The sequence below is a fragment of the Neovison vison genome, chromosome 12, assembly GCF_020171115.1.
Source record: "Neovison vison isolate M4711 chromosome 12, ASM_NN_V1, whole genome shotgun sequence".
Classification (NCBI taxonomy): domain Eukaryota; kingdom Metazoa; phylum Chordata; class Mammalia; order Carnivora; family Mustelidae; genus Neogale; species Neogale vison.
Window position 1 is genome coordinate 7,490,424 of NC_058102.1, and position 22,127 is coordinate 7,512,550.

General features: G+C 43.9%; 1 protein-coding gene and 1 pseudogene across 1 annotated transcript in view; both read right to left on the minus strand.

The window, feature by feature from the left end:
- Window positions 1–312: 312 nt before the first annotated feature.
- Window positions 313–22,127, minus strand: part of EP300 (E1A binding protein p300) — an 82,016-nt gene continuing 60,201 nt past the window's right edge. Inside the window, exons 17-31 of the mRNA XM_044227352.1 lie at window positions 21,207–21,325; window positions 19,635–19,874; window positions 18,689–18,777; window positions 16,705–16,785; window positions 14,612–14,668; window positions 13,472–13,549; window positions 11,155–11,222; window positions 9,900–10,050; window positions 9,654–9,800; window positions 8,991–9,104; window positions 8,234–8,399; window positions 7,308–7,472; window positions 6,188–6,349; window positions 3,898–4,179; window positions 313–3,663 (exon numbers count right to left, since the gene is read on the minus strand). Of these exons, the coding sequence (XP_044083287.1) occupies window positions 1,450–3,663; window positions 3,898–4,179; window positions 6,188–6,349; window positions 7,308–7,472; window positions 8,234–8,399; window positions 8,991–9,104; window positions 9,654–9,800; window positions 9,900–10,050; window positions 11,155–11,222; window positions 13,472–13,549; window positions 14,612–14,668; window positions 16,705–16,785; window positions 18,689–18,777; window positions 19,635–19,874; window positions 21,207–21,325 (4,133 nt within the window). The 3' untranslated portion in view covers window positions 313–1,449. The remainder of the gene's footprint in view (window positions 3,664–3,897; window positions 4,180–6,187; window positions 6,350–7,307; window positions 7,473–8,233; window positions 8,400–8,990; window positions 9,105–9,653; window positions 9,801–9,899; window positions 10,051–11,154; window positions 11,223–13,471; window positions 13,550–14,611; window positions 14,669–16,704; window positions 16,786–18,688; window positions 18,778–19,634; window positions 19,875–21,206; window positions 21,326–22,127) is intronic.
- Window positions 10,260–10,359, minus strand: LOC122892823 (annotated as a pseudogene).

Consider the following 22,127-nt stretch of genomic DNA (forward strand, 5'->3'; position numbering starts at 1 on the left):
AGATGAGAGAGATCAGAAGACCATGAGGTCATCCATCCACTGGGAGCCATGGAAGAAGGTCCTATATAAAGCTGTTATTGGCTAATTAATACCAAGTCAAATTGGTGAAACTGACATTTTGCTGGTCCTTGGGTTTTCCCCTAAGCTTTGGAGAAATTTATCAAAATTTGTGAACTCACTTTATGTGATAGTTTAGGAAGGCTCCAAGCTAGTGCTTTTGCTTTTTCCTCTGAATCCCACGTATCAGGCACTTACGCAACTGGATGCATTCTAAGGCAAAGATGTGATGGCAAGAAGTAAAACAAGGTCAGGTGTCTGTCTCACACAGTTTATTTAACAATAGGTAATAAGAAATCAAATTTAACAGTCTATACAGTGATCCAAAGTTCATATTTATAAGTAATCAACTTTAATTGCATGATTTACAACAGTTGAGGGTTTTTGCTTTCTATTTTCAAGTTTTACAGAAAACGTGTGTGTGTGCGTGTGTGTGTGTGTGTGTGTGTGTGTGTGTGTGTATGGGGTAGGGGCAGGGTAAGGAGGAAGAAAGCAAGCAAAGAAGAAACCCCAGGGACATTTTGTATGTTAAAATCATCCCACTGGAATCGTTTCTTACCCTCTTTTTAATTTTTTCCTTTGTTAGATGTAAAAATAACGAAAAAAATTCTTTCAAGAAACAGAACCACAATATATAATACATCAATTTTGGCAGCTGCCCCTGTATATTTTGAAAAAGTCATTTTTCTCTCTACATGTACAAATTATTTTAATACTTGAAGTTTTTACGCTCAGACTTACAGAATAGAAAATTTTCTGGAGCACAAAAGTTGACTTGAGGGGAGGAAAGGTGAAATTTTTTTTTTTTTTTTTTTTTTACATTTTTAAAAGAATGAACATCTTTGCACCCAGAGAAAAAAAATTGGTATTTTAATATATATTTATATATATTTATATATATATAGAATGTAATTTTAAAGTAACATTAACCCCTTTTGTCCTCTGGTTTTAGAAATGTTCTAACTCTTCCATAAAGTGAGGAAAATAGGGAAAAATGTCAACCATCTGCACCAGTAAATAATAACTATTAATATTACATATTTTCATTAATTTAAAAAAAATAATAAAACCTATCGGAGGTGCAAGGCAGGAGCATGTGGTTGGCTTCACAGACCTCAGCCTCCTCCCAGTGCACACTTGAACCACACACACAAGGGAAACAAAAGGCCGGTGGTAACCAGCCATAACAAAAATATATTCTTTGTATTCTATCATCCCTCAGGTTCATCTGGCATGTTTGCTTTAAACCACAAACAGCTACTGCACAGTTCTTATGTGTTCCACGGAAAATTGTCTTTTAGGCTAAGAAAGATTCAAAAAAATTGTTTTCAGTACAAAAAGTCTTGTTAAGAGAAAATAATTTTTTTGCTCCCAAAATACTACAAGGTGTCTCTAGTGTATGTCTAGTGTACTCTGTGAGAGGTTTGAATTCAAGTCTGAGTTATCGGTGCTGAGTCCCAGGTCCGTGGCGCTTGCACCATGGAGGTTTGCCATGCCTGGATTGCTAGCGAGCTGAGAGAGCATTGAACTCTGGTCCGGGCTGGCAAAATGCCCTTGTTCCATGGGGTTGGCCTGGGCAGCTACCAGCCCAGGATGTGGAGAACTGGTCTGTGGGGAAACGTGGTGTGGTGAAGGCTGAGGCTGCATCCTTGGGGAAGGGCTGGAGTGGGGGGGCTGGGACTGTGGCCGCGGAGAAGGGACAGGCTGGGGAGAACGCACTTGATTGGAGAGAGAAGAAGGGATCTGCTGGCCTTGGAGGTGTGGGGACTGCGCCTGGCTTGGGAGCATATGCTGCTGGGGGCTCATGGGGTTGGGCTGGGCAGGGGATCCCATCTGCTGCTGGAGGAGTCGTTGCTGATACGCCTGCAGGCTGGCTCCGGCCTCTGCCCCCAAGGCCTGCGGCAGCTGGCCCATCTGCCCCATGCTCCCTTGCTGCATCTGCTGCATGTGGTGCTGCATCCGCGGCGGCGGCTGCTGCTGGGGGGGCGGCGGCGGCGGGGGATAGCCGACTCCTTGGGGTTGCTGGAACTGGTTGTGGTTGGCCATCCCGGGGCCGAGTCCGGGCCCTGCTCCCTGCTGCTGCTGCTGCTGCATCATCTGCTGCCGCCTCAAGATGTCTCGGAACTGCGAGGGCATGGTGCCGTGGTTCATGTTCATCTGCTGCGCCTGGGGGCTCATCCCGCCCATGGGCGGCTGGAGCTGCGGCTGCGGCTGCTGCTGGGGCAGGCCCGCCCGCTGGACGCCCGCTTGCATGGGGTTCATGTTCGGCACGGCCGGGTTAGAATGCGCCCCCTGCTGGCCTGGCAGGGTAGGCGGCTGCAGCCCCGGCTGGCCCTGTGCCATGCCAGGCTGCCCAGGGAGGGGCTGCGGATTCGAGCTGGCGTACTTGGCGGCCCGCTGCTTGATGAACGCAGCCAACAGCTGGGGGTTGGCGTGAAGGATACTAAGCACCTGTTGCTGCTGGAGGGGAGAGCTGGGAGACCTGAGAGTCCGCAAAAGGTTTTGTAAGGCTTGTTGAGACACAGTGCCTGGTTTGAGAGGGCTCACACCGACCTGGCCCAGTCCTGGCTGGGGAGCGATATTCAAGGGCTGGCCATGCTGGGCCACCGACATCATGGCTGGTGGCCGCGGCATCCCAGGCTGTAGCTGCTGGGGCTGAGGCAATCCTCCCTGCACCCACTGCGGCTGCTGCTGCATCCCTGCGGGCCCCATCCCTGCCTCCAGATGCCCGCTGGGACCTCTGGTCATCGGGGGTGGGTTCATACCCATGGGGGCCATTGGAGTCATCTGGGGCATCTGGTGCTGGATTGGCCTTTGAAAAATTTGCACGTGGGCCATCTGGCGCTGCGTCTCGGCCGCCCTCTGAATCTGCATGGCCATTTCCACTGCGGCGGGCGGGGGCCCCGGGAGGGGTGGCTGAGCAGTCTGAGGGGGGGTGGGAGGGGTCACCTGGCCCGCCGCCTTACCCTGGGACACAGGGCCAGCAGGCTGAGTCCGGGGCAGGTAGGGCGGCATGCTGTTGGGTGGGGTAGGCTGGGGCTGCGAGGGGGGCTGGGGCTGCGGCGTCTGCGGCGTGGCCGGCTGCTGGCCCGTGGGCGTGGTGGGGGTGGCGGGAGTCGGGGAGGGCAGGCCCTGCTGCTGCCCCACCACACCGGTCCGCTGCATGCTGGCCATCCTCCGGCGGAGCATCTGCGCCTGCTGGAGCCGGTGCTGCAGCTGCTGCTGCCGGAGCTTCTGCTTGATGTTGAGGCAGAAGGGCACCGGGCACTTGTTCTCCTGGCAGTGCTTGGCGTGGTAGCAGCAGAGGGCGATGAGCTGCTTGCAGATGGGGCAGCCCCCGTTGGTCTTCCGCTTGCAGCCCTTGGTGTGCTGCACCACGCGCTTCATCTTCTGGCAGGACGGCAGCGAGCAGTTGGCGTTGCGGCACTGGCAGGCGTGCACCAGGGACTGGATGCAGCGCTGGATGCTCAGGCGGCGAGAGTCTCCCGGGCTCTGGGTGGCCGCAGCCTGCTGGCTGTTGCTCTCGTCATCTAAGCCGAGACCTAGTTTCTCCATTTTGTGGTCATGGTTTTTAGTGTTATAGCAGGTGATACACAAATCATAATCCTGGGGGGAAAATGGGTGCAGTCAACTCTCCCAGACGGAAGCCATTCAGATACATTTTCTGTATTCTGCTAGGGCCCCAAAGCTGCCTTGGAGAGAACCACTCCAAGGCCAAGCCCCTCCCGATCTGCTCTCGGACTCACCACCGGCACCGAGCACAGGCCTGTGTAGTAACGTCTGTTCTGCTGCGTCTCGGGGACCCAGGCCTCCCCCCTTCCCCCCGCCCCCGGGGCCTACCTCGCAGACGGTGCAGTGCCAGCGCGTCTCCACGTGGTGTTTGCACTCATTGCAGGTGTAGACGAAGCGGTCCTGGCTCTGGGTGTGCAGCTCCACCAGCATGCACATGGTGGACCACTGGGCTCTTCGGAGTGAAGAGAACTCCAGGTGCTTGTCCCTCGCGAGGGTAAGGAAGGCGTCCCGCCCGTCCATCAGATCGCACGGGATGAGGGGGTCAGGATCGACAATGGGAGGCAGGGAGTTGGCGGCAGGGCCAGCGATGAGACGGATCACAAAGAAGACCTACGAAAGAGACCATCGCAGTCTGACTCCGGGGTAAGCGCAGCGCTGGGTCAATGGCAGCAAACAGGTGAGTCAGGAGGGAGGCTTGCAAGGCTGCTCGAAACCTCTGGTCTCTCCACTGAGGAGGACGACAGAGGGCCTAAGATTGACACCTTATTCTCTTATTTAATAATCCCTTCCAAATATCAAAAGGGACCACTCTAAGATCCAATCCATGGCCGACTCTGAATCTAATCACAAGGAAACAAGTCAGACAAATGCAAACTGAGGGACATTCTACAAAAACGACTTTGCAACTTGACCTTCAATAAAACGCCCATGTTACCAATGACAAGAGAGCCAGGGACTGAGAATGGTAACTCAACCGGACACACAATCCTTGACTGGAGCCTAACAATCAGACATTAGAGAGTGGCGCCGGGGGCAACTTCCCGAGTGTGAAGCCCCAGTGTGGTTAAGGAGAGGAGGTCTTTTTTTCTTAGAAGGTGCTTGCTGGCTGAACTGCAGATAAAGAAGATGTAGCCAAATGTTAACAACCGGTGAATCTAAGTGAGGGGCATAGCAGGGGATCCACTCTGCAACTTTCTGTAAGTCTGAAATTTGGGGGGGTGAGAAAGAAAAAAGCTGCAGAAACAAGAAAATTCTTGTTCATCGAAGTTTGAAAAGACACAAACACTCTTAACTCCCATAACCGTTAGTGTCAAGGCTGCAACAGGAAGCCGGCATTGCACATGGACTTCGCGTTAGCTGTATGGAACTATAAACTCTTACTAAGCTGAAAAACGCAAAGGTTCCTTCAAGAGATGAGGAACCTGTGAGCACCTGCTGCACTGCCCACGACATCCCGCCAGTTTCTCAGAGACGAAACTCTGTATAAACTGGCAGTGACACTTGTACTTGGGCAGCAATATTTGTGTAAAACGAGATTAAGACCTTTCTAGAAAAAGAACACAGGGCAAGAAGACCACACTGAGTAGAGACACCTCTTGAACAGATGCCAACCGTGAAAAGCATCAGGGGAGGACTGTGATGTTTGTCTGACCTCACAATATTGCGTTTAACATTATGGCTCAAAGAAAGGCTCATAAGGCAAGGAAGAGCATTTTGAAATGTGATGCACAGGAAAGCACTGGGTCTAACCAGTGGGGAATCCCTTTAACGAGTCACTCAAAATAGAGGCAAAGAAATAAAACCACCTGGTGACTCCCTATGAAATCTTTACAACGACCAACCCTGCAGTGTCAATCCTCTTGATTATTTCCAGTGTATGTTACCCTCCAGCTACGACAATACCCAAATTTAAGCTAAACTGACAACCTTAGATTTTAATTCCCAATAGATAGCCACTACTAACAGCTTCAGGCTAAACAAAGTCAGAAGACTAGATGCAAAATTTAAGTCAAGCCTATCATCATACACTCTAGGGACCTTTCCCAACCACTTTGTCAGGCCAGAATCTCATGACACGAAATACTGCTCAAAATAGCTAATAATTATTGCTGATACCATCAAAATGAGGCACCCACCAGAACTCAGAAACCCTGAGGATTACAAACTGGGTTGGACAAACTATGCTTATGCTTTTAATGCCAGAGACACAATATGACAGCACTGAAATAATCAAGGAAACCTTATCCCTTCCTATTCTTAGCTCCCACTCTACCTATCCTCTTTTCTTTCTTCTTACCCCTCGGATGATTTCTTCCTTCTGAATTTCAAATGGTCCCATGCTCACATCTTTTTTTTTTTTTTTTTAAAAGATTTTATTCATTTATTTGACAGAGAAAAATCACGCAGAGAGAGAGAGGGAAGCAGGCTCCCTGCTGAGCAGAGAGCCCGATGCGGGACTCGATCCCAGGACCCTGAGATCATGACCTGAGCCAAAGGCAGCGGTTTAACCCAATGAGCCACCCAGGCGCCCCCTGTGCTCACATCTTAAATGCTAGCCACGGGGGGCAGTGTTTCAGACCTCTTTCCCTGCTTCGTCCCCACAGTGGCTACATCTTACCTCTTTGTGTTTCTCCATTGTGGCATACAGCTTCTGCGAGAGGTCGTTGGATACATTGGGCATGCCCGGCTTCTTCTTGTTGCCCCTACTCAGGCTGCTCTTGTTTTTGCTGGTTTTCTTATTATTTTTCTTTTTAGCATTTTTGCTGTCTCCCTTTGTCACCTGCAGGTCAGCAGAGGGGACAAGAAAATGTTAACACTCTTGTTAAGAAGTGATCTGATGGTCATGGGTTCTTTTCTTTGAAACTAGAGATTCTAATTCTACCAGTGCTTTCCACACAGACCCTCTTTTTTAAGCTTTTACAGCAAGCTAATGTTCACTAACGTCTGTGCGCTAATTTTCTTCCAGTGAAGACTCCCTACGCTAAGACCCTTCAGTAAGACCATGGTAGCCTTAGCTATTTGCTTAGACGAGCCCCACAGTTTGGACACCACTCAGATCGATCCATCCTATATCAGATTTGAGAACAGGGAGTAAGGAGTGGAAGGGTGGGCTACTGAACATTCTAGAATTTTATGGGCCTACTGTAAAAAAACAACTTGAGAAGAGCCAGTCAATGAATTCAAGCTACAACGCTGTGAGTTTATCAGGCTACTACTTAAAAGTGACTATCGTTAGGTCAGACTCAACAGAAACCATGGTAGCTAAGCTATGGGGAAGTAACTGACCAGGAAAAGCTCCTCAGATGACCCCTACACAAAGCCAGATTGTGACCGGGGGGCTGGCAAACTCTGGCCCAGGCCTGTTTTCATACGGCTCAGAATGCTCTATACATAGAGAATGTAGTGCTAGGGGCAGGGGAGCCTGAAATATTCAACCTGGATCTTTACAGAAAGCACTCTGGCCAGCCCCCTGCTCTGAACAGTTAATTTTCTATCAGTTTTTCAAGGTTTCACTCCTTCTGTTTTTCACTGCCAGAAATCCACGGGTCTGATAATAGAAAGGCTGGAAAACCACTGGAACAGAACATTAATAACTTATCTAAGCCAATTCTTTCCTGACCAATTTAAAGAACTTTCACACCTGAGAGTTCTAAGATCGGGTCAAAAGTTGAAGGCTGCTCGTGGGTCAGACCCTCGAATCAAGGCAGAAGCTGGAAAGGAAAATGTAAAGCCCTTACATCTGTGCTCTCATTGCTGGTGTTTTCCTCTCGCTTTCGCTCTTCCTCCTCCTGTTCCAGTTCCTTAATGCTCTCTTCCAGAACGTTGGGCCAGAAATCACCCTCAAAGTAAGGCAACTCCTTTGCACTTGTTAATCGATCCTCAGTAGCTTGTTTAAAAATATCCTGTGAAAACACCCCGGTACAAATAGATATTTGTTTTTCTTTCTTTTTTTTAAAAGACGCATTTATCATTCAGAAGCAGTCATGGCTAGTGGACACAAGAAACACAAAGGACTACAACATCTTCTGAAAGAAACGCTGCAGAGATTTTATTGAGGGCCCAGGGAAACATTTAAACCTAAACAGTGAAAACTCAAGGTCTGAAGTCAGTAGTTCTGGGTCTATCTTTCCTCTGCCTGTGAGAACAGGGAGGTTACCTGCCTTTATACTGGAGGGACATCTTCCCGCTAGGACCAGTGGCACGGGGGAGGCACGATCAATCACACCGCAGCCTTCACTACAGCTGATAACCGCGCGCAGAGCAATGTGAGGCATGCCTGCCTTGCGCCCATCCCCCATCCCCCAACTCAGAAATATGTTCAAAACAACCCAAACTACAAATACTGGAAACTGCCCGGCTAAAGGCTGCTCTGCTCTGCTGCCTGGGAGAGCATCCAGTTCTTGCCTTTCTCCCCAGGAGTAAAAACAGATAAGAAACTTATCTGTTCAAGTTCTTATCATGAGACGCCCTCTAATCATGAATGGCTATTAAGAATACGTTTTTCATCACGTCTTTAAAACAGAGATTTGTAGATCTGACTCTTTTAAAACTGAGTTTTTCTTCCTTTGAAAAAGGAAGAACAAACAGAAGATTTCTGTTAAGATGGTCAAATGGCAGACTACAGAGCAACAGATGAGTCCTTTGCCCCCCAAGTCCTCCTGACCTTATAGTCATGGACGATTCGCTCAGACACGGCCTTGTCAAGCATCTTTTTGTACCACTCCTGCAGTCGCTTGGGCTTGGGTATCTTCTGGTCAGGAGGATGGCAGTGGAAGATATAGTCATCTCCCTCACTTGGCGGACAAGCCCAAATATGCCCTGTCGTGTATCTAACAACACGGAGAGGGAATGTTCAAGAGAAAAGTTTACTGTCCATTCCAGAAAAAATGCTGTAGGGTGGGGTCAGTAGAGAAATAATATTAAGGCAATACTAAGTGTACAAGCCAGCATCAGGCCAGAACCAGGCCTCACCCATAGCACTTACAGTGGGTCTCACAATGTGTAGTTCTTACTGGAGGCAGCCCTCCAATAAGACCAAACCAAAGCTATGCGGTCCACTCCGATAAGAGCTCAAGAGAATGCAAAATGTTAAGGGAAGAACATGCCAGGGGAAGTGGGAATATTTTCAAGCACATGTTTTCTTTGAACGTAAGGAATCAGACTCATTTGTGTACCTCCAGATCTTAGTTTTGGATTCTGGCCCTAAATGAGTAACAACCGTCCAATCAAACTGTACCTAACAGCTTAACTGAATGAAACAGAACTCATCTGGAATGAGTCCGACTAGGGTCACAACAGCCATTTCTGTCCAAATGACAACACTGAGAAAAGGGAGCAGGAAGTCACCCATGCTTCAACCTATGTCATAGTGGTCATTAGTTTAAGTTGTTTTTAAAGACAGCACTTATCAGTATGCTTACCCTAATTTTTTGACGTATTCTAAATATCCAATTAGAATTTCATGATAGACTGCGGTCCTCAAGCACTTAGGACGGAAGAAATGAACACTGTCGAGGTATGATATGTAAACTCTCCTGCATCAAGTGGGGAGAAAGAAACCAAGTCAAGTCACATAAGGAATTCTTACTCATGTGGCTAAAAACACTATCTCTCCTGTGCTTTTCTCACCTCCTTGATAACGCACATCACATGGTCACAAATAAGTGACCAAACTGTGCACCATTTGGGGGAGTTTTGCGAGCCTATGGCTCTATTACAGACTCAGTACCCAGTAGTGCTCGAAGCACACTGTGTTAGTATTTATGGATCCAAATGTATTCTGGCAGCATTCTTGTTCTGGAAACAAACTCTCAACATACCCTAACATTCTTTCACATACCTCTCAGGCAAGGTGCTTTACCACAATCTAGATTTAAGCCCATTTGCTGAAAAGTAGTCTGCTTCCCACTTCCAATTTCAGGCTGCTGTTCCTATCCCCTTCCTTACTACTATGACCACAGAACAGCAGTACTGAGCAGTGAAAATTTGCATTTCCACTTCCAAGCCAAGGACATCAAATAGTTTCCTGCCCATGATGCTTCAAACTCCCACTCAAACTGGAAGACAGCTGTGTTAAGTCCTACCTCTGGTTGGGTGGAGGGCAGTCAGAGCCATACTCTTGAACATGCATGCCAAAGAAGCACAAGTCAACACCGTCTATCTCTTCAAAGGCAAAGAGGGCTTTGGTTCGGTATGGAAAGGATTCTGCCATCTCTCCACTATCTACAAACCTACACAATGCAGATTGGAGAGAAAAACATCTCTTTCAGATCAGAATCATCAACAGTAGCTACAGTAAGCACAAGAGGAAAAGAGAAATTACTGGATACCTTGCTTTCATGCCTGGCTTCACTTCCACAGTTTTGTCAGAAGCATGAACTACCCGAACAGTGACTTCTCCTGATTCAGGGTGGTTTTGTCTCCTAAGAAAGTCATTCACACGGTTTTCCAGAAAGGTGCCAAGCCTGGTAGATGGCAACCCTAGAAATGCAGTGAGAAGTCCCCGAGTGACAAAGGTGCCAATTTATTACTGTTAAAAGTCTTAAGCTTCAATATCAAATATCCTTTCTGCACAAATAAGATAACTGATTTTGTTAAAGTAAAGCAATGTGGTTCATATTTGAAAACAATCTTTAATTAAAAAAAAAAAACAAACAAAAAAAAACAAAACAACAACAACAAAAAAAACCCAAAACCTGGAATACTTCATGAACTTGTGTAGCACCCTTGCATAGGGGCTATGCAAATCTCTATCATTCCAATTTTAGTATATGTGCCGTCGAAAAAGACAAGGTAGTCAATTTAATGTGTCTTCTACCCACCTTCTTTTTAAAAAAATATTTACTTTATTTACTAGAGACGGCGTAGGAGTGTGGGGGCAGGGAAGGAGAAGCAGACTCCTCACTGAGTGGGGAGCCCTATGCAGGACTCAATCCCAGAACCCTGGGATCATGACCTGAGCCAAAGGCAGCCGCTTATCCAACTGAGCCACCTAGGCACCCCTCCACCCAACTTTTTGGAAAATTTTCCAATTTCAGACGTTAAAAAAATAGAACACCTACATGCACTTTGCCTCAATTGCAGTCATATTTAAAAATGGCACTGGTTGGGTATTATGAGAAACTATAGGGGGAAAAAAAGCATTCTGTAGGTCAGTAAAGAGTGCAAAGGCATCTATAACATTAAACCAAATACCAAATAATGTGATAATCTCAACTGTACGATAACAATCTTTGGCTATCACTCCCCCTTGTCCCTGAAGCGAGACAGGTCTGCAAGAAACCCTAATTGTATGGACCAAATCGAGGCAATCACGCATGGGATGGCAATTTTGGACAGTATTTCTATATGTGGCCCCCAAAATGAAGAAATTTAGGGAAAAAAATCCACACACACACCTTGCACATTTCAAATCCTGATCCTTTACGTTATTCTCTATACCCAACGTGGGGCCTGAACTCACCACCCAGAGATCAAAAGTCACATGCTCTTCAGACTGAACCAGCTGCGGGCCCCTTGGAATAGTTTATTTTAACTATGTTTCAGGAAAGTATTGCCAGGATTTACTTCTAAGATTAAACTTACTTTTAGCAGAAAACTTATTTTCTTTCCTGGTTCGTGCAGATTTCTTTAAGCAGCCATCACAGACAAATCTAAAATGTAAACCAAGACTCTGCTTACACAGCTTAGAGAAAAATTTCAAGTTAACATAGACTAGTAACAAAGTCTACCATATACATATATACATATATACGTGTGTGTATATATATAAAGTTAAAATTCAAAACACAAACTGGGATAAATATTTCTAAATATATAATAATGACAAAGTAAGCAATATACAAAGAGCATTTAGAAAGCATTAAGGAAAAAATGAGAATAAAAAAAAGTGTTCCTTAACCAACTGACTGATCTTAAGTTGCAAGAATCACTGTAAGCCTTTTAACTATTCTTACCCAGCTCTCTAAATTGAGAGCACTAAAAAGGCATATCTGAACATAAGCCATACATACATCAAATGACTGATTTTCCCCCTGCATGTTATTTTCTAGAAATGTGTTAATTAGCCACTTCTTTCCTGTGATCCCTAAACCAGCATCAACAATTAAAGAGCACAGGACAGTGCAGAGATCCCATCTTTTTTTAACTTTGTATTTATTTATTCATTTAAGTAATCTCTACCCACAACAGGGGTGGTGGTGGTGGTGTGCTTCAAACTCATGACCCTGAGTGAGATCAAGAGTCACTTGCTCTTCCAATTCTTCAGCCGGGCACCCTGAGATCATGTATAGACACCCCCAACCTTGAACTGAGCTGGTACCAACTCCATCCTGGAGAGTGAACAGAGACCCACAGTAGTAGACAAGTGTCACAATGGACAAAAATCCATTTACTGTTGTCAAAGTTGTTGATAATGTGAGTTCTTCTTTTTTTTTTTTTTTTTAAATATTTTATTTATTTATTTGACAGAGATCACAAGTAGGCAGAGAGGCAGACAGAGAGAGAGAGAGGAGGAAGCAGGCTCCAGGCTGAGCAGAGAGCCCGATGTGGGACTCGATCCCAGGACGCTGAGATCATGACCTGAGCCGAAGGCAGCGGCCCACCCCACTGAGCCACCCAGGCGCCCCGATAATGTGAGTTCTTAAGTAAATACATGGAAAATATTCAGAAACAGAACTTGGGACCCAAAAACAGCTTGTTTATAGAAATCTGTTTGTAGGGGCGCCTGGGTGGCTCAGTGGGTTAAGCCGCTGCCTTTGGCTCAGGTCATGATCTCAGGGTCCTGGGATCGAGTCTCGCATCGGGCTCTCTGCTCAGCAGGGAGCCTGCTTCCCTCTCTCTCTCTCTCTGCCTGCCTCTCCATCTACTTGTGATTTCTCTCTATCAAATAAATAAATAAAATCTCAAAAAAAAAAAAAAGAAATCTGTTTGTAGTCATTTCTATGAAACTCTTTCACTGGACAATAGCCATATAACTTACTGCCCAACCCCCCCCAAACATCTAATCCTAACCCATTTCACCATTTAGTAAACCATTCACAGCATGACATTTCCTCAGAGGTAAGAACAGAGCTGCCCCATGGACACCCTCTGTATCTTAAAATTTTCCTACTGTAGCCAGTATAAGCAGCACTCAAAATCTGGCAAATTTAATTCCTTCTAATGACTCTTTGTTAGTTTCCAGGTGCTGAGGTTTCTTAACTCTTCTGATAAATCTTACAAAAATACTTATTGTTTTTTTTTCCCCCCAAAATTTTATTTATTTATCTGACAAACAGAGATCACAGGTAGGCAGAGGCAGGCAGAGAGAGAGAGGAAAGGAAGCAGGCTCCCTACCGAGCAGAGAGCCCGATGCGGGGCTTGATCCCAGGACCCTGGGATCATGACCCGAGCCGAAGGCAGAGGCTTTAACCCACTGAGCCACCCAGGCCCCCCCAAAATACATAGTTTTGATATGTAATGATTACAAAAGAATTTTAAAAACCAGACTATTTGTATATGGATTAAAACAAGGCATGCAAATTAGAATAAAGACCTATATTTTTGGATTCTAGCTTAATGTTTTAAAGTGAACTTCAGAATTTTTAAAAGATTTTATTTATTTATTTGAAAGATAAAGAGAGAGAATGCAAGGCGTACAAGCAAGGGGAGCAGCAGAGGGAGAAGGAGCAGAACCCCAAAGAACAGCAGGGGGCCTGACATGGGGGTCTATCCCAGGACCCCAGGATCATGACCTAAGCTGACAACAGATGCTTTAACAGAGTAAGCTATCCAGGTGCTCCTAAAAGTGAATTTTAACTATCACACACAGTAACTTTGAAAATATGATACAATCATTGCAATGATAAAAACTTGCTAAAGTTCACAAAGAAAAACTCTAGAAAAAGTACTAATGTCTCACCCAGATGGCCAGATGATTTCATGATGAAGGACACAGATCTGATGCATCTTTCTTCCACACTCTGTACATTCAACAAACCTGTAAAGAAAAGCCAAAGAATTTGAGATTAAACCAGAACTTCAACTAAATCAAAACTGTCCAACACTTTCCTTTATTCCCGACAATTTAAGATAGCCAAGATTACATTCAAAGAATGGATCTTTTTTAAAAAAGCTCTTTAGTGTTACAGGCAGAGCAAAATTCAAAAGTAATTAAGTCAGTGTGTGACAATTTTATCTGAGAGGGAGGGAGCACACGGTGGCAGGGAGGAGGTTAGGGGTTAGGGGGGTTAGCACCATACAGAATGTAAGCAGACTCCCTGCTGAGTGTGGAACCCAACTGCATGACCCCAAGATGATGACCTATGCGGAACCCAAGAGTCAGATACTTAACCAAGTGTGACACCCAGCACACCAAAAATTTTATTTTTAAGTAATTTCTACACCCAACAATGGGGCTTGAACTTAAAACCCTGAGTCACATGCTCTACCTACCGAGCCGGCCAGGTGCCCCTGAATGTGACAATTTAAAATATGACTGTTGGTAGGCAGTAAAAAGTGAAAGATCACTACCGCTTAAAGCCACTGAAGATGGCTGGGTAGCTGAGATCATGAACCCAGGACCTCCTGGGATCAAGTCCCACATCAGGCTCCTTGCTCAGCCGGGAGCCTCTACCACCTCAGTCTGCCACTCCCACTGCTTGTGCGCTCACTCTCTGATAAATAAAATCTATTTTTTTTAAAAAAGGAAGAAGTCTGACGCTATTCTACCCATTCTAGGAGTGTCCAGAGTACTACGACTGTTTGGTACTTTCTGGGTGGCCTCACTACAAAGTAGGGGAGTATGAAGACGCCTGAAAATGCACAGGGAAGGAACACATGACACTCAGCAGAGGTAGGAGGGAGCTTCACTTGGGCCCAAACTATTCAGGGGATTTAGTGAAATGTAAATGATATTAACTGTAACGCTTCCAAATTTCCAGCACGCGTGTTGGACGTATGTTGTACAGATTTATCCTCACACCACACTGGCTATGCAAACAGAGAGAATGCAAGGAAGAGGGAATATCAAAGTAAACGGACTATGCAAGGCACCACTTACAGTTCAGGATCCAGTGTGTCATTTTTTCTCTTGGAAAATTGTTCTTTATTTATTGTACTAAGGAGAAAAGAGGGACACAATGAGAAAAAGCAATAAAAATGAGCAATCTGACTACTATTCTAACCAAAGGAACAAATCTTACAAAAGTGGATTATTTAAATCTTCTAAGATACTGAGGATACACTGAATAGGCACATTCTAGGCTCTCACAAAATGTACATTTATATAAAGGAATGCCCATGTTTTGGGGACTTTATAATAAATCTATTTCCCCTGAGAGGAAATGAACAACCCAGCAACTTAACAACTGGAAATATAGGACTTTGTTGTTCTTTTTAAAAAACCTTGTTTACTACTCTTAGTAATCATTAGGTATTTATACCATTCTTCTTTTTAAAAGATCTAGTTTTTGAGTAATCTCTACACCCAACATGGGGCCTGAACTCACCACCCTGAGGGTCAAGAGTCCCATGTTCCCCTGACTGAGACAGCCAGGTGCCCCCAGCATTTATAGCTTTTAATAACAGACAGCTCCTAGACTGAGCTATGAAGATGGTGTATATGGAAGGAGCTAAATTCTTTTTTAAAGTTAATATTCATTTCTTAGGACAGTCTAGTCAACATTTTATATTAACAACAAAAAATCTCAATATTAAAACATATTTCAGGTTACTAATTGTTACCTGTTTCAAACTTTGACATGGCCTCCCATTCTCAAATCTAGCACAACACACTGCTCATAGCCTCATAAATACAGACGCTAACGTCTTAACCTTCTCTACCTAGAATCAACTTCAGGGTGCCCAACGCTGACTACAGCGACTCCTCCTCACAGAAAAGAGGACCTCTCTCTACACTTAAACTCCTTCCTACTACATATGGTCTAGATCTAAAGGGTGAAAGTCCTTTCTTTTCAAAGTGTTTAAGGACTTAGGAGCCTGTCAGTAACTCAGACTCTCAGGCCCACTACAGACCTCTAGAATTGGAAGGGGACTTCCATACACTTCAGTCTAAGAAATTCATGGTCCTAAGGTTTAGATCTTGTGGGAAGCCACTCAACTGTACCAATGGTAAGGCTGCCTTCCTTTCCTGCCATCAGGGGAACTTAGAGCTAGTCAGCCTGATTTATTTAGCCAAGGGTCAGAAAATCTCCTTAAGGTTCAAGGGGACCCAGCATCTGCTCCCCCAGACTAGCACCCGACTCTACTATATTGGCAGTCTAACGGTGACTGAAGGAAAAGTGCAACTTCAAGACTTAATTCGGAAAAATTAACCAGTTTTCCCTCAGAAGCCCTATTTTTCACTAGTAGTGTAACAATCCCACACTTTTTGGAATGTTCTGAACTGCTTCTGTTTATTACAAGTTAAACCATAAAGAAGGAACTGACGAATATTAAAAGTATACCAAATAGTTTTCTTCTTAAAACAGTACACACCTGAAACCCAATGTCTAACACTACATTTTAGCAATCAGAAGAGCTATTAGCTAACTTAAGCTATGTTTCCAAATTTGTCCTGGCATTTGCTACACACACTAAGAGCCTGTGAGACTGCAAAAGCCCAACCTCCTCTCTTTCTTCTGGGCTACTCTAATTAAAAGTGCTTAAACCCCTAATGTGAAATGAATGCTGCTCAACGATTATAATGATTTCAGTAATGATAACCAAACACGAGAAGGCTATAAGGAAGTTATCTGTTCAATTCCCCTCCAATTTGAAAGAGTTAAATAACAAAGTTCCCTTGCACTACAGCCTTTCAATTTTTAGGAGAGAAGCTGTTTCCATATAGAAGAAGTATCTAAAATGACCATCCAATCCAGTTTGATGTATTCCTAGATCAGTGTTGACAAAACTTTCTGCTGTGACAGGAATGTTTTCTATCTTTTCTGACTAACATGGCAGCCACTACCCACAGAGGTCTACGGAACATCTGAAATGTGAACTTTTATTTCCTTTAATTAATTTGTATTTAAATAGCCAACTGTGGCAAACAGCTACTATACTGGCAGTGTAACCCAAGACCACTAGAAGCTTAAGGATAATCACTTGACAACTAACCAAGACAGCACTTTCCAAAACAATGCAGTTACTTACGTTTGAGGCTGGGAAGGGTCATCCCCCAAAGAAACGCTCTCCCCTTGGATTTCATTGAAACACTTCTCACAGAAATGATACCTGTCGGCAAGAAGGCCATACTGGGGTGAACTGTTCCGTTCACACAACACAGCCCAAGCCAAGCAACGAAGCCACCAATCACAGCAGGCCAAGGAGGGGGACGGGAGCAGAGAGCAGGTCATCAACGGCGACAAGGACATTCAATGATGCAGATTTATGGGCCCCACAGTTTGGTTTTGTTTTGGTTTTGTTTTGGTTTTGTTTTTTTTTGGTTTTTGTTTTTTTTGCAATCAAAGCCAAGTGCAGACAACGGACAAGCATGAGGGAGAAAAAAAAAACACAAAACAAACGAAGAAATGAGGGATTGCAGGACAACAAAAAACATAAAAGCAAGACAAGACAACACAAAGCAGAAAGCCAAGGCAAAGCACAGATTAGCATTAAATATCTCAAATGGGATCACAAGTAGCAAATGATTACAGCAAATAAAACAAAAAAGTTTCACTTACACAGACCTACATTCTTTCATTTTAGTAATTAATGCTACTTGATGAAAATAATCAAAAGGAGGAAGGATAAGTGTACTGGAGGAGGAGAACTGCTGCTCTATTACTGAAACAATCACACGGTTCTCCCCATTTCCAACAACAAAATAAGTAACAAATAAAAATCCACTATGGATACAAAACCAGGAAGCAATCACCTAAAAACAACCCCGACTGAAAAAAACCCACAAAATTTTTCTGATCCCAATAAAGCCACGTAAAAAAATATTTTTTCAACGACAACTATGCACAAGTGCTTAAATACTGATTGCAGCCACCAACTGACCGCTGAAAAGGCAAAGGCAGGCAGTGGTGCCCGCAGGCGCATGATTCCACGTTCCTTAGGTACAAAGATTACCAACACTGCGCACTGATGTTAAAAAAACCAAAAATGGCATAGATGTCAAGACTGCTGCATGAGGAAAGTTTCATGCAAGTTGTCCCTTTTTTTTTAAAAACGTAAGTGCTTTTAACAACTTGATTCACTTTTCCTAGGTATTAACAGTGAAAAACTATGGATTCTAATGATACAACAAAGCATTAGAAGTGCACCTAACTTTTTGTAAACAAAACAAAAAGTTTAAGTGACTTTTTCAAAGCTAGAAATGCAACTGTAGCACACAAGTCCAGCAAGAACCACCATGAGGCTGGTTTGATTGAAGAGCATGAACTGCCTGGTCCTGTTAGGACTGTCTCAGAGCCCCAGTTATATTTGTAGGCTAATGGCTGAAAATAGGAGACAGATTATGCTTAAGATAGATAAATGAATGCCATCTGTATAATTACAGCCATTGTTTGGCCAGGAGAAAAATAAGGCAGAGGTTCCTAATTTGTTAGAACTCTACCATCCACCATCATATTCAAAATAAACTTTAAGTAACAGTCTGGTGCAGACCTATTTTTTTGGAGATTTTCCTTTTTATTGGCTTAACAGAGGCAAAGAAAAAACTCTGAAATCCTATTTTCATTTGCTCTGAGTACAACTTAGTGATAGGCTGCACACAAAAAGGAAACATTTCCCAAAAGATATAGCTGGCTAAAAACTTTTGGTACAAGCTTTTTGGGTAGTTTTTGGGAAGGAGATGGCAGCAATTTCATGGACAAGAAAAGACATTCCTCAGGCTGTGGTAAGCTGGGACATAATGCCATCTATGCCACCAACTCACAAAATTGGTTAACCTCTCAAGGATTTGGGCTCCTGCCTTCTAAAAATAAGGGGCCAGACAACCGACACAAGGCTACCTTCTCCTGTACTGATTCTGCAAACAAAGGCAGAATGCTAAGACCAGAACTTGTGCTGTCCAGTTGTTTTCAAGCAAGATACCCATGAACCATGAATGTATGTGTGCTGGTCCATCCGCATGCAGTCCCTGGACACACGGATACGCGGGCCATGGTCCACACATGGTCGAGCTTACCTGTTCTGGTAACTGTAGTAAGTGGCATCCCGAGGGATTGTGCACAACTGTTTGCCATAGCAACAGAGTGTCTGTGGAGAAAACTCCAACTGCAATAGAAACCATTTGTTAAATAGTACACAGGCCTGAAAAACAAGCTAGAATAGGCAAAACAGCATTTCAGAAACAAAAGTCAGTGAATTCTTGAGTTCTCATTTATACAATGGGCTAACTCCGTTTCTAAGGGCACGCACAAATCTACCACCACTCTTTCTATCCTGCAGCAGTCCCACTTCTCAACAGGCAAAGACCACACCAGTGGATGCCTAAGATCCTGGATAGTACCAAACTGTAAATATAGTATCATGTTGTCTCCTATACATACATATCGATGATAAAGGTAACTTATAAATTAGACACAGGTAAGAGATTAATAACTAATAATAAAACAGGACAACAATAAAAATATACTAAAAACACAGTTATGTGATTGTGGCCTTTCTCAAAATACTTTACTGTACTGTACTGTACCCACCCTTCTTGTGATGCTATGATGCCTAGGTGAAGAGATGAAATAAGTTCAACGACGCAGGTGTTCCGAAGTAGCATAAAAGCTACAACTGACCTCCTGCTAGTATGTCAGAAGGTGCATCATCTGTTTCTGGACCATGGTGGACAGAAACCATGGGAAGGAAACCCATGACAAAGAGGGACTACTGTACTGTATCTGCTCATCACTCTGAGGTGATCGGGGCGGGGCCGTCATGTCCTTCAACCACTTCGCAAAAAACTCAGTAGGACAAGATGAAATGCATGTGAGTTAGTATGCACAGGAAAACCAGCTCATGCCAGAACCGTGCACCCACAGGTGAAGATGATTCAAAGTCCTATTCCACGGGAGTTTACAATCTGATGATTTAGGATTCTAATTAGTCAAGCTTTGAATTACCGGTGAAAAATTTCTTACCTTTCTGCCACAACAATATCCAAGGCTTTGCATTACTGGGTCAATTTCTTGTTCAAAGACTTCAGACAGCTTGGAGCAATACTTGTATACCCGAGATGTTTTCCGATTATACAACCAGGCATTGTTGAACATAAGCCAAATGTCATCCACATACTGCCAGGGTTCCTGATATTGTCCAGTGTCTAACTTCCTCTTGATGGTAGAAAGGTCCATGGGGCTCTTCACAATATCAAAGTAATCCTAGAAAGGTTAAGTGGCACCAAGCAACATTACCTCAGTCTCAGTATGTTTTACGGCAGATGGTGTGTCTTCCTATTATAATCATGAGTTTTCCAGAAAAGCTGAGTCTTTGACCTGAGGTAATATCCAAGAAATTGACTGATGCCCTTCGCTTTCTTTTAAAGATTTTGTTTAGAGAAAGAGAGCACATGGGCATGTGTATCAACTCGGGGAGGGCAGAAGGAAAGAAAATCCTCAAGCAGACTCCCCACTGAGCACAGAGCCCGACACACGGGGCTGGATCCCAGGACTCTGGGATCATGACCTGAGCTGAAATCAGAGTCAGCTACTCAACCAAATGAGCCACTCAGGCACCCCTATCACTTCTTTCTTTAAATCACTAATCTACAGAGATATTAACAGAGCTACTATGCAGACTTTCCAGATAGGAGGCTGATGACCTACTGAAAGCCCAGCTTCCTTACTACAGTATATGTGTGATCCATTTAAAGACCAAGAAGGCAAATGGCCTGTTGTAACGTTTTAGTACTAAAAAGGGCCTACTGATGAGAAAACAAAGCCCAGTGGTATCAGTGATCTGAGGTCACAGAAAACTAGAGAAGAAAGAAGTTCTTAAGAACTTTGCCTCCGTAAACACTCCAGTGCCTTATTCACCATCACTTAGAAGCCTCAAATGAAGGCTCCCAGCAGCCTAGTGTAGAAAGGCCAACTTCAGAAACTGATGAAGCTAATTTCGTCCATCTTTTCTATCAAATAAATAAACCCGTGACCCAGTAATCACACTCCTTGGTATATACCCCAATGAAACACAAACATCCACCCACACATAATTTTGCATGTGAATGAACACTCCCAGCAGCACTACCCTCAACAGCCCCAAAGTGCAAACAACTCCAATGTCTACGAACTCACGAATGGGTAAAGAAAATGTGATGTGGCCATACAGAGGGATATTTCTGGGCCACAAAAAGAACGACGTACAGGTTCATGCTATAATATGGATGAAACTTGAATGAAGCCAGTCATAAACACATACTATTTAATTCCATTTAATGAAATGCCCATAAACAAATCCATAGAGACAGAAGTAGACTAGTGGTTGGATGGGGGAGGAAATGGGAGTAACTACTTATGGACATGGGGTTTCTTTTTGGGGGTGATGAAAATGATGCAAAACAGACTAGCCGTAGTTGCACAATCCTGTTAATACACAAAAATCACTGAATTATTCAGTTTAAATGGGTGTCTTGTATATTATGTGAATTATATCTGAATAAAGCTGTTAATAAATTTAAAAAAAAAAAAAAAAGGAAAGTACCACCACATACTTACAGGGATTCCAAGAAGTTGAGGGTCCACAGGTTGACGAAAGGGAAGGGATTCTGGATCCTGTCGGTAAAGTGCCTCCAAAGTTGGCATCAGTGCCTGTCGTAACTCCTCTGGTTTGAAAACTTAAGAGCACATTTGAAATTAATTATCACTTAAGCAAAAGAAGAAATGCTCAAGTTGAAGCTATAAGAATATCTCACAAACCACAAATCTGCCCAACGTTATCTCCATGAAGGTATCATTTAGGACACACTTCCTATTTCTAATTCCTGGTCCGCATCAGGTAGCGCCTTCAAAACACCATTTCTAGTCAACTTTAAACACCCTTCATAACTCAGCTAATTTTTCAGTCAGAAATTCAGTTAAGATAGTCTTGACCAAGTAGAAACAGAATCCCCAACATTCCAAAAATTTATGAACAGACCTGTCAAAAAAACATTTCAAAATATACTAGCAATGGGGAGGGACAGGCAATGCTGTTGAACAAGAATAGAAGTAAGGCCTTATTCATGGTTAACAGTATTTAGTAAGTCAGAAATTAGACCTGTATTATCTAAACGCTAAAGGAATCCGAAACCCTGAGGGGAAGAGTCCCTCATTAAATTGAGCTTGGTGTTTTAGAGCTGAGAAGGACATATCATCTATAATGGCAAATGTTAGGTTTAAGTCTAAACAGAGAACTAAATTGTTATTGCCAAAAAATGGACTGAGTTGATCGATCAATTTCATCCCAGTGTGTTGTTAATATGTCCTAAACATCAGGAAAGATATGACGATGTGTTCCAAGTGGTTTTAATTTAAGCTATTATTTAAGAAGCTATTCATTAAAGGTTCAATCTTGGGCTTTAAAACACTCTCAGCCCAGGCCTTCTTACTTCTATTTACAAATTAATTTTTATCTTCAGGAGGGGATATCTGTTAGTA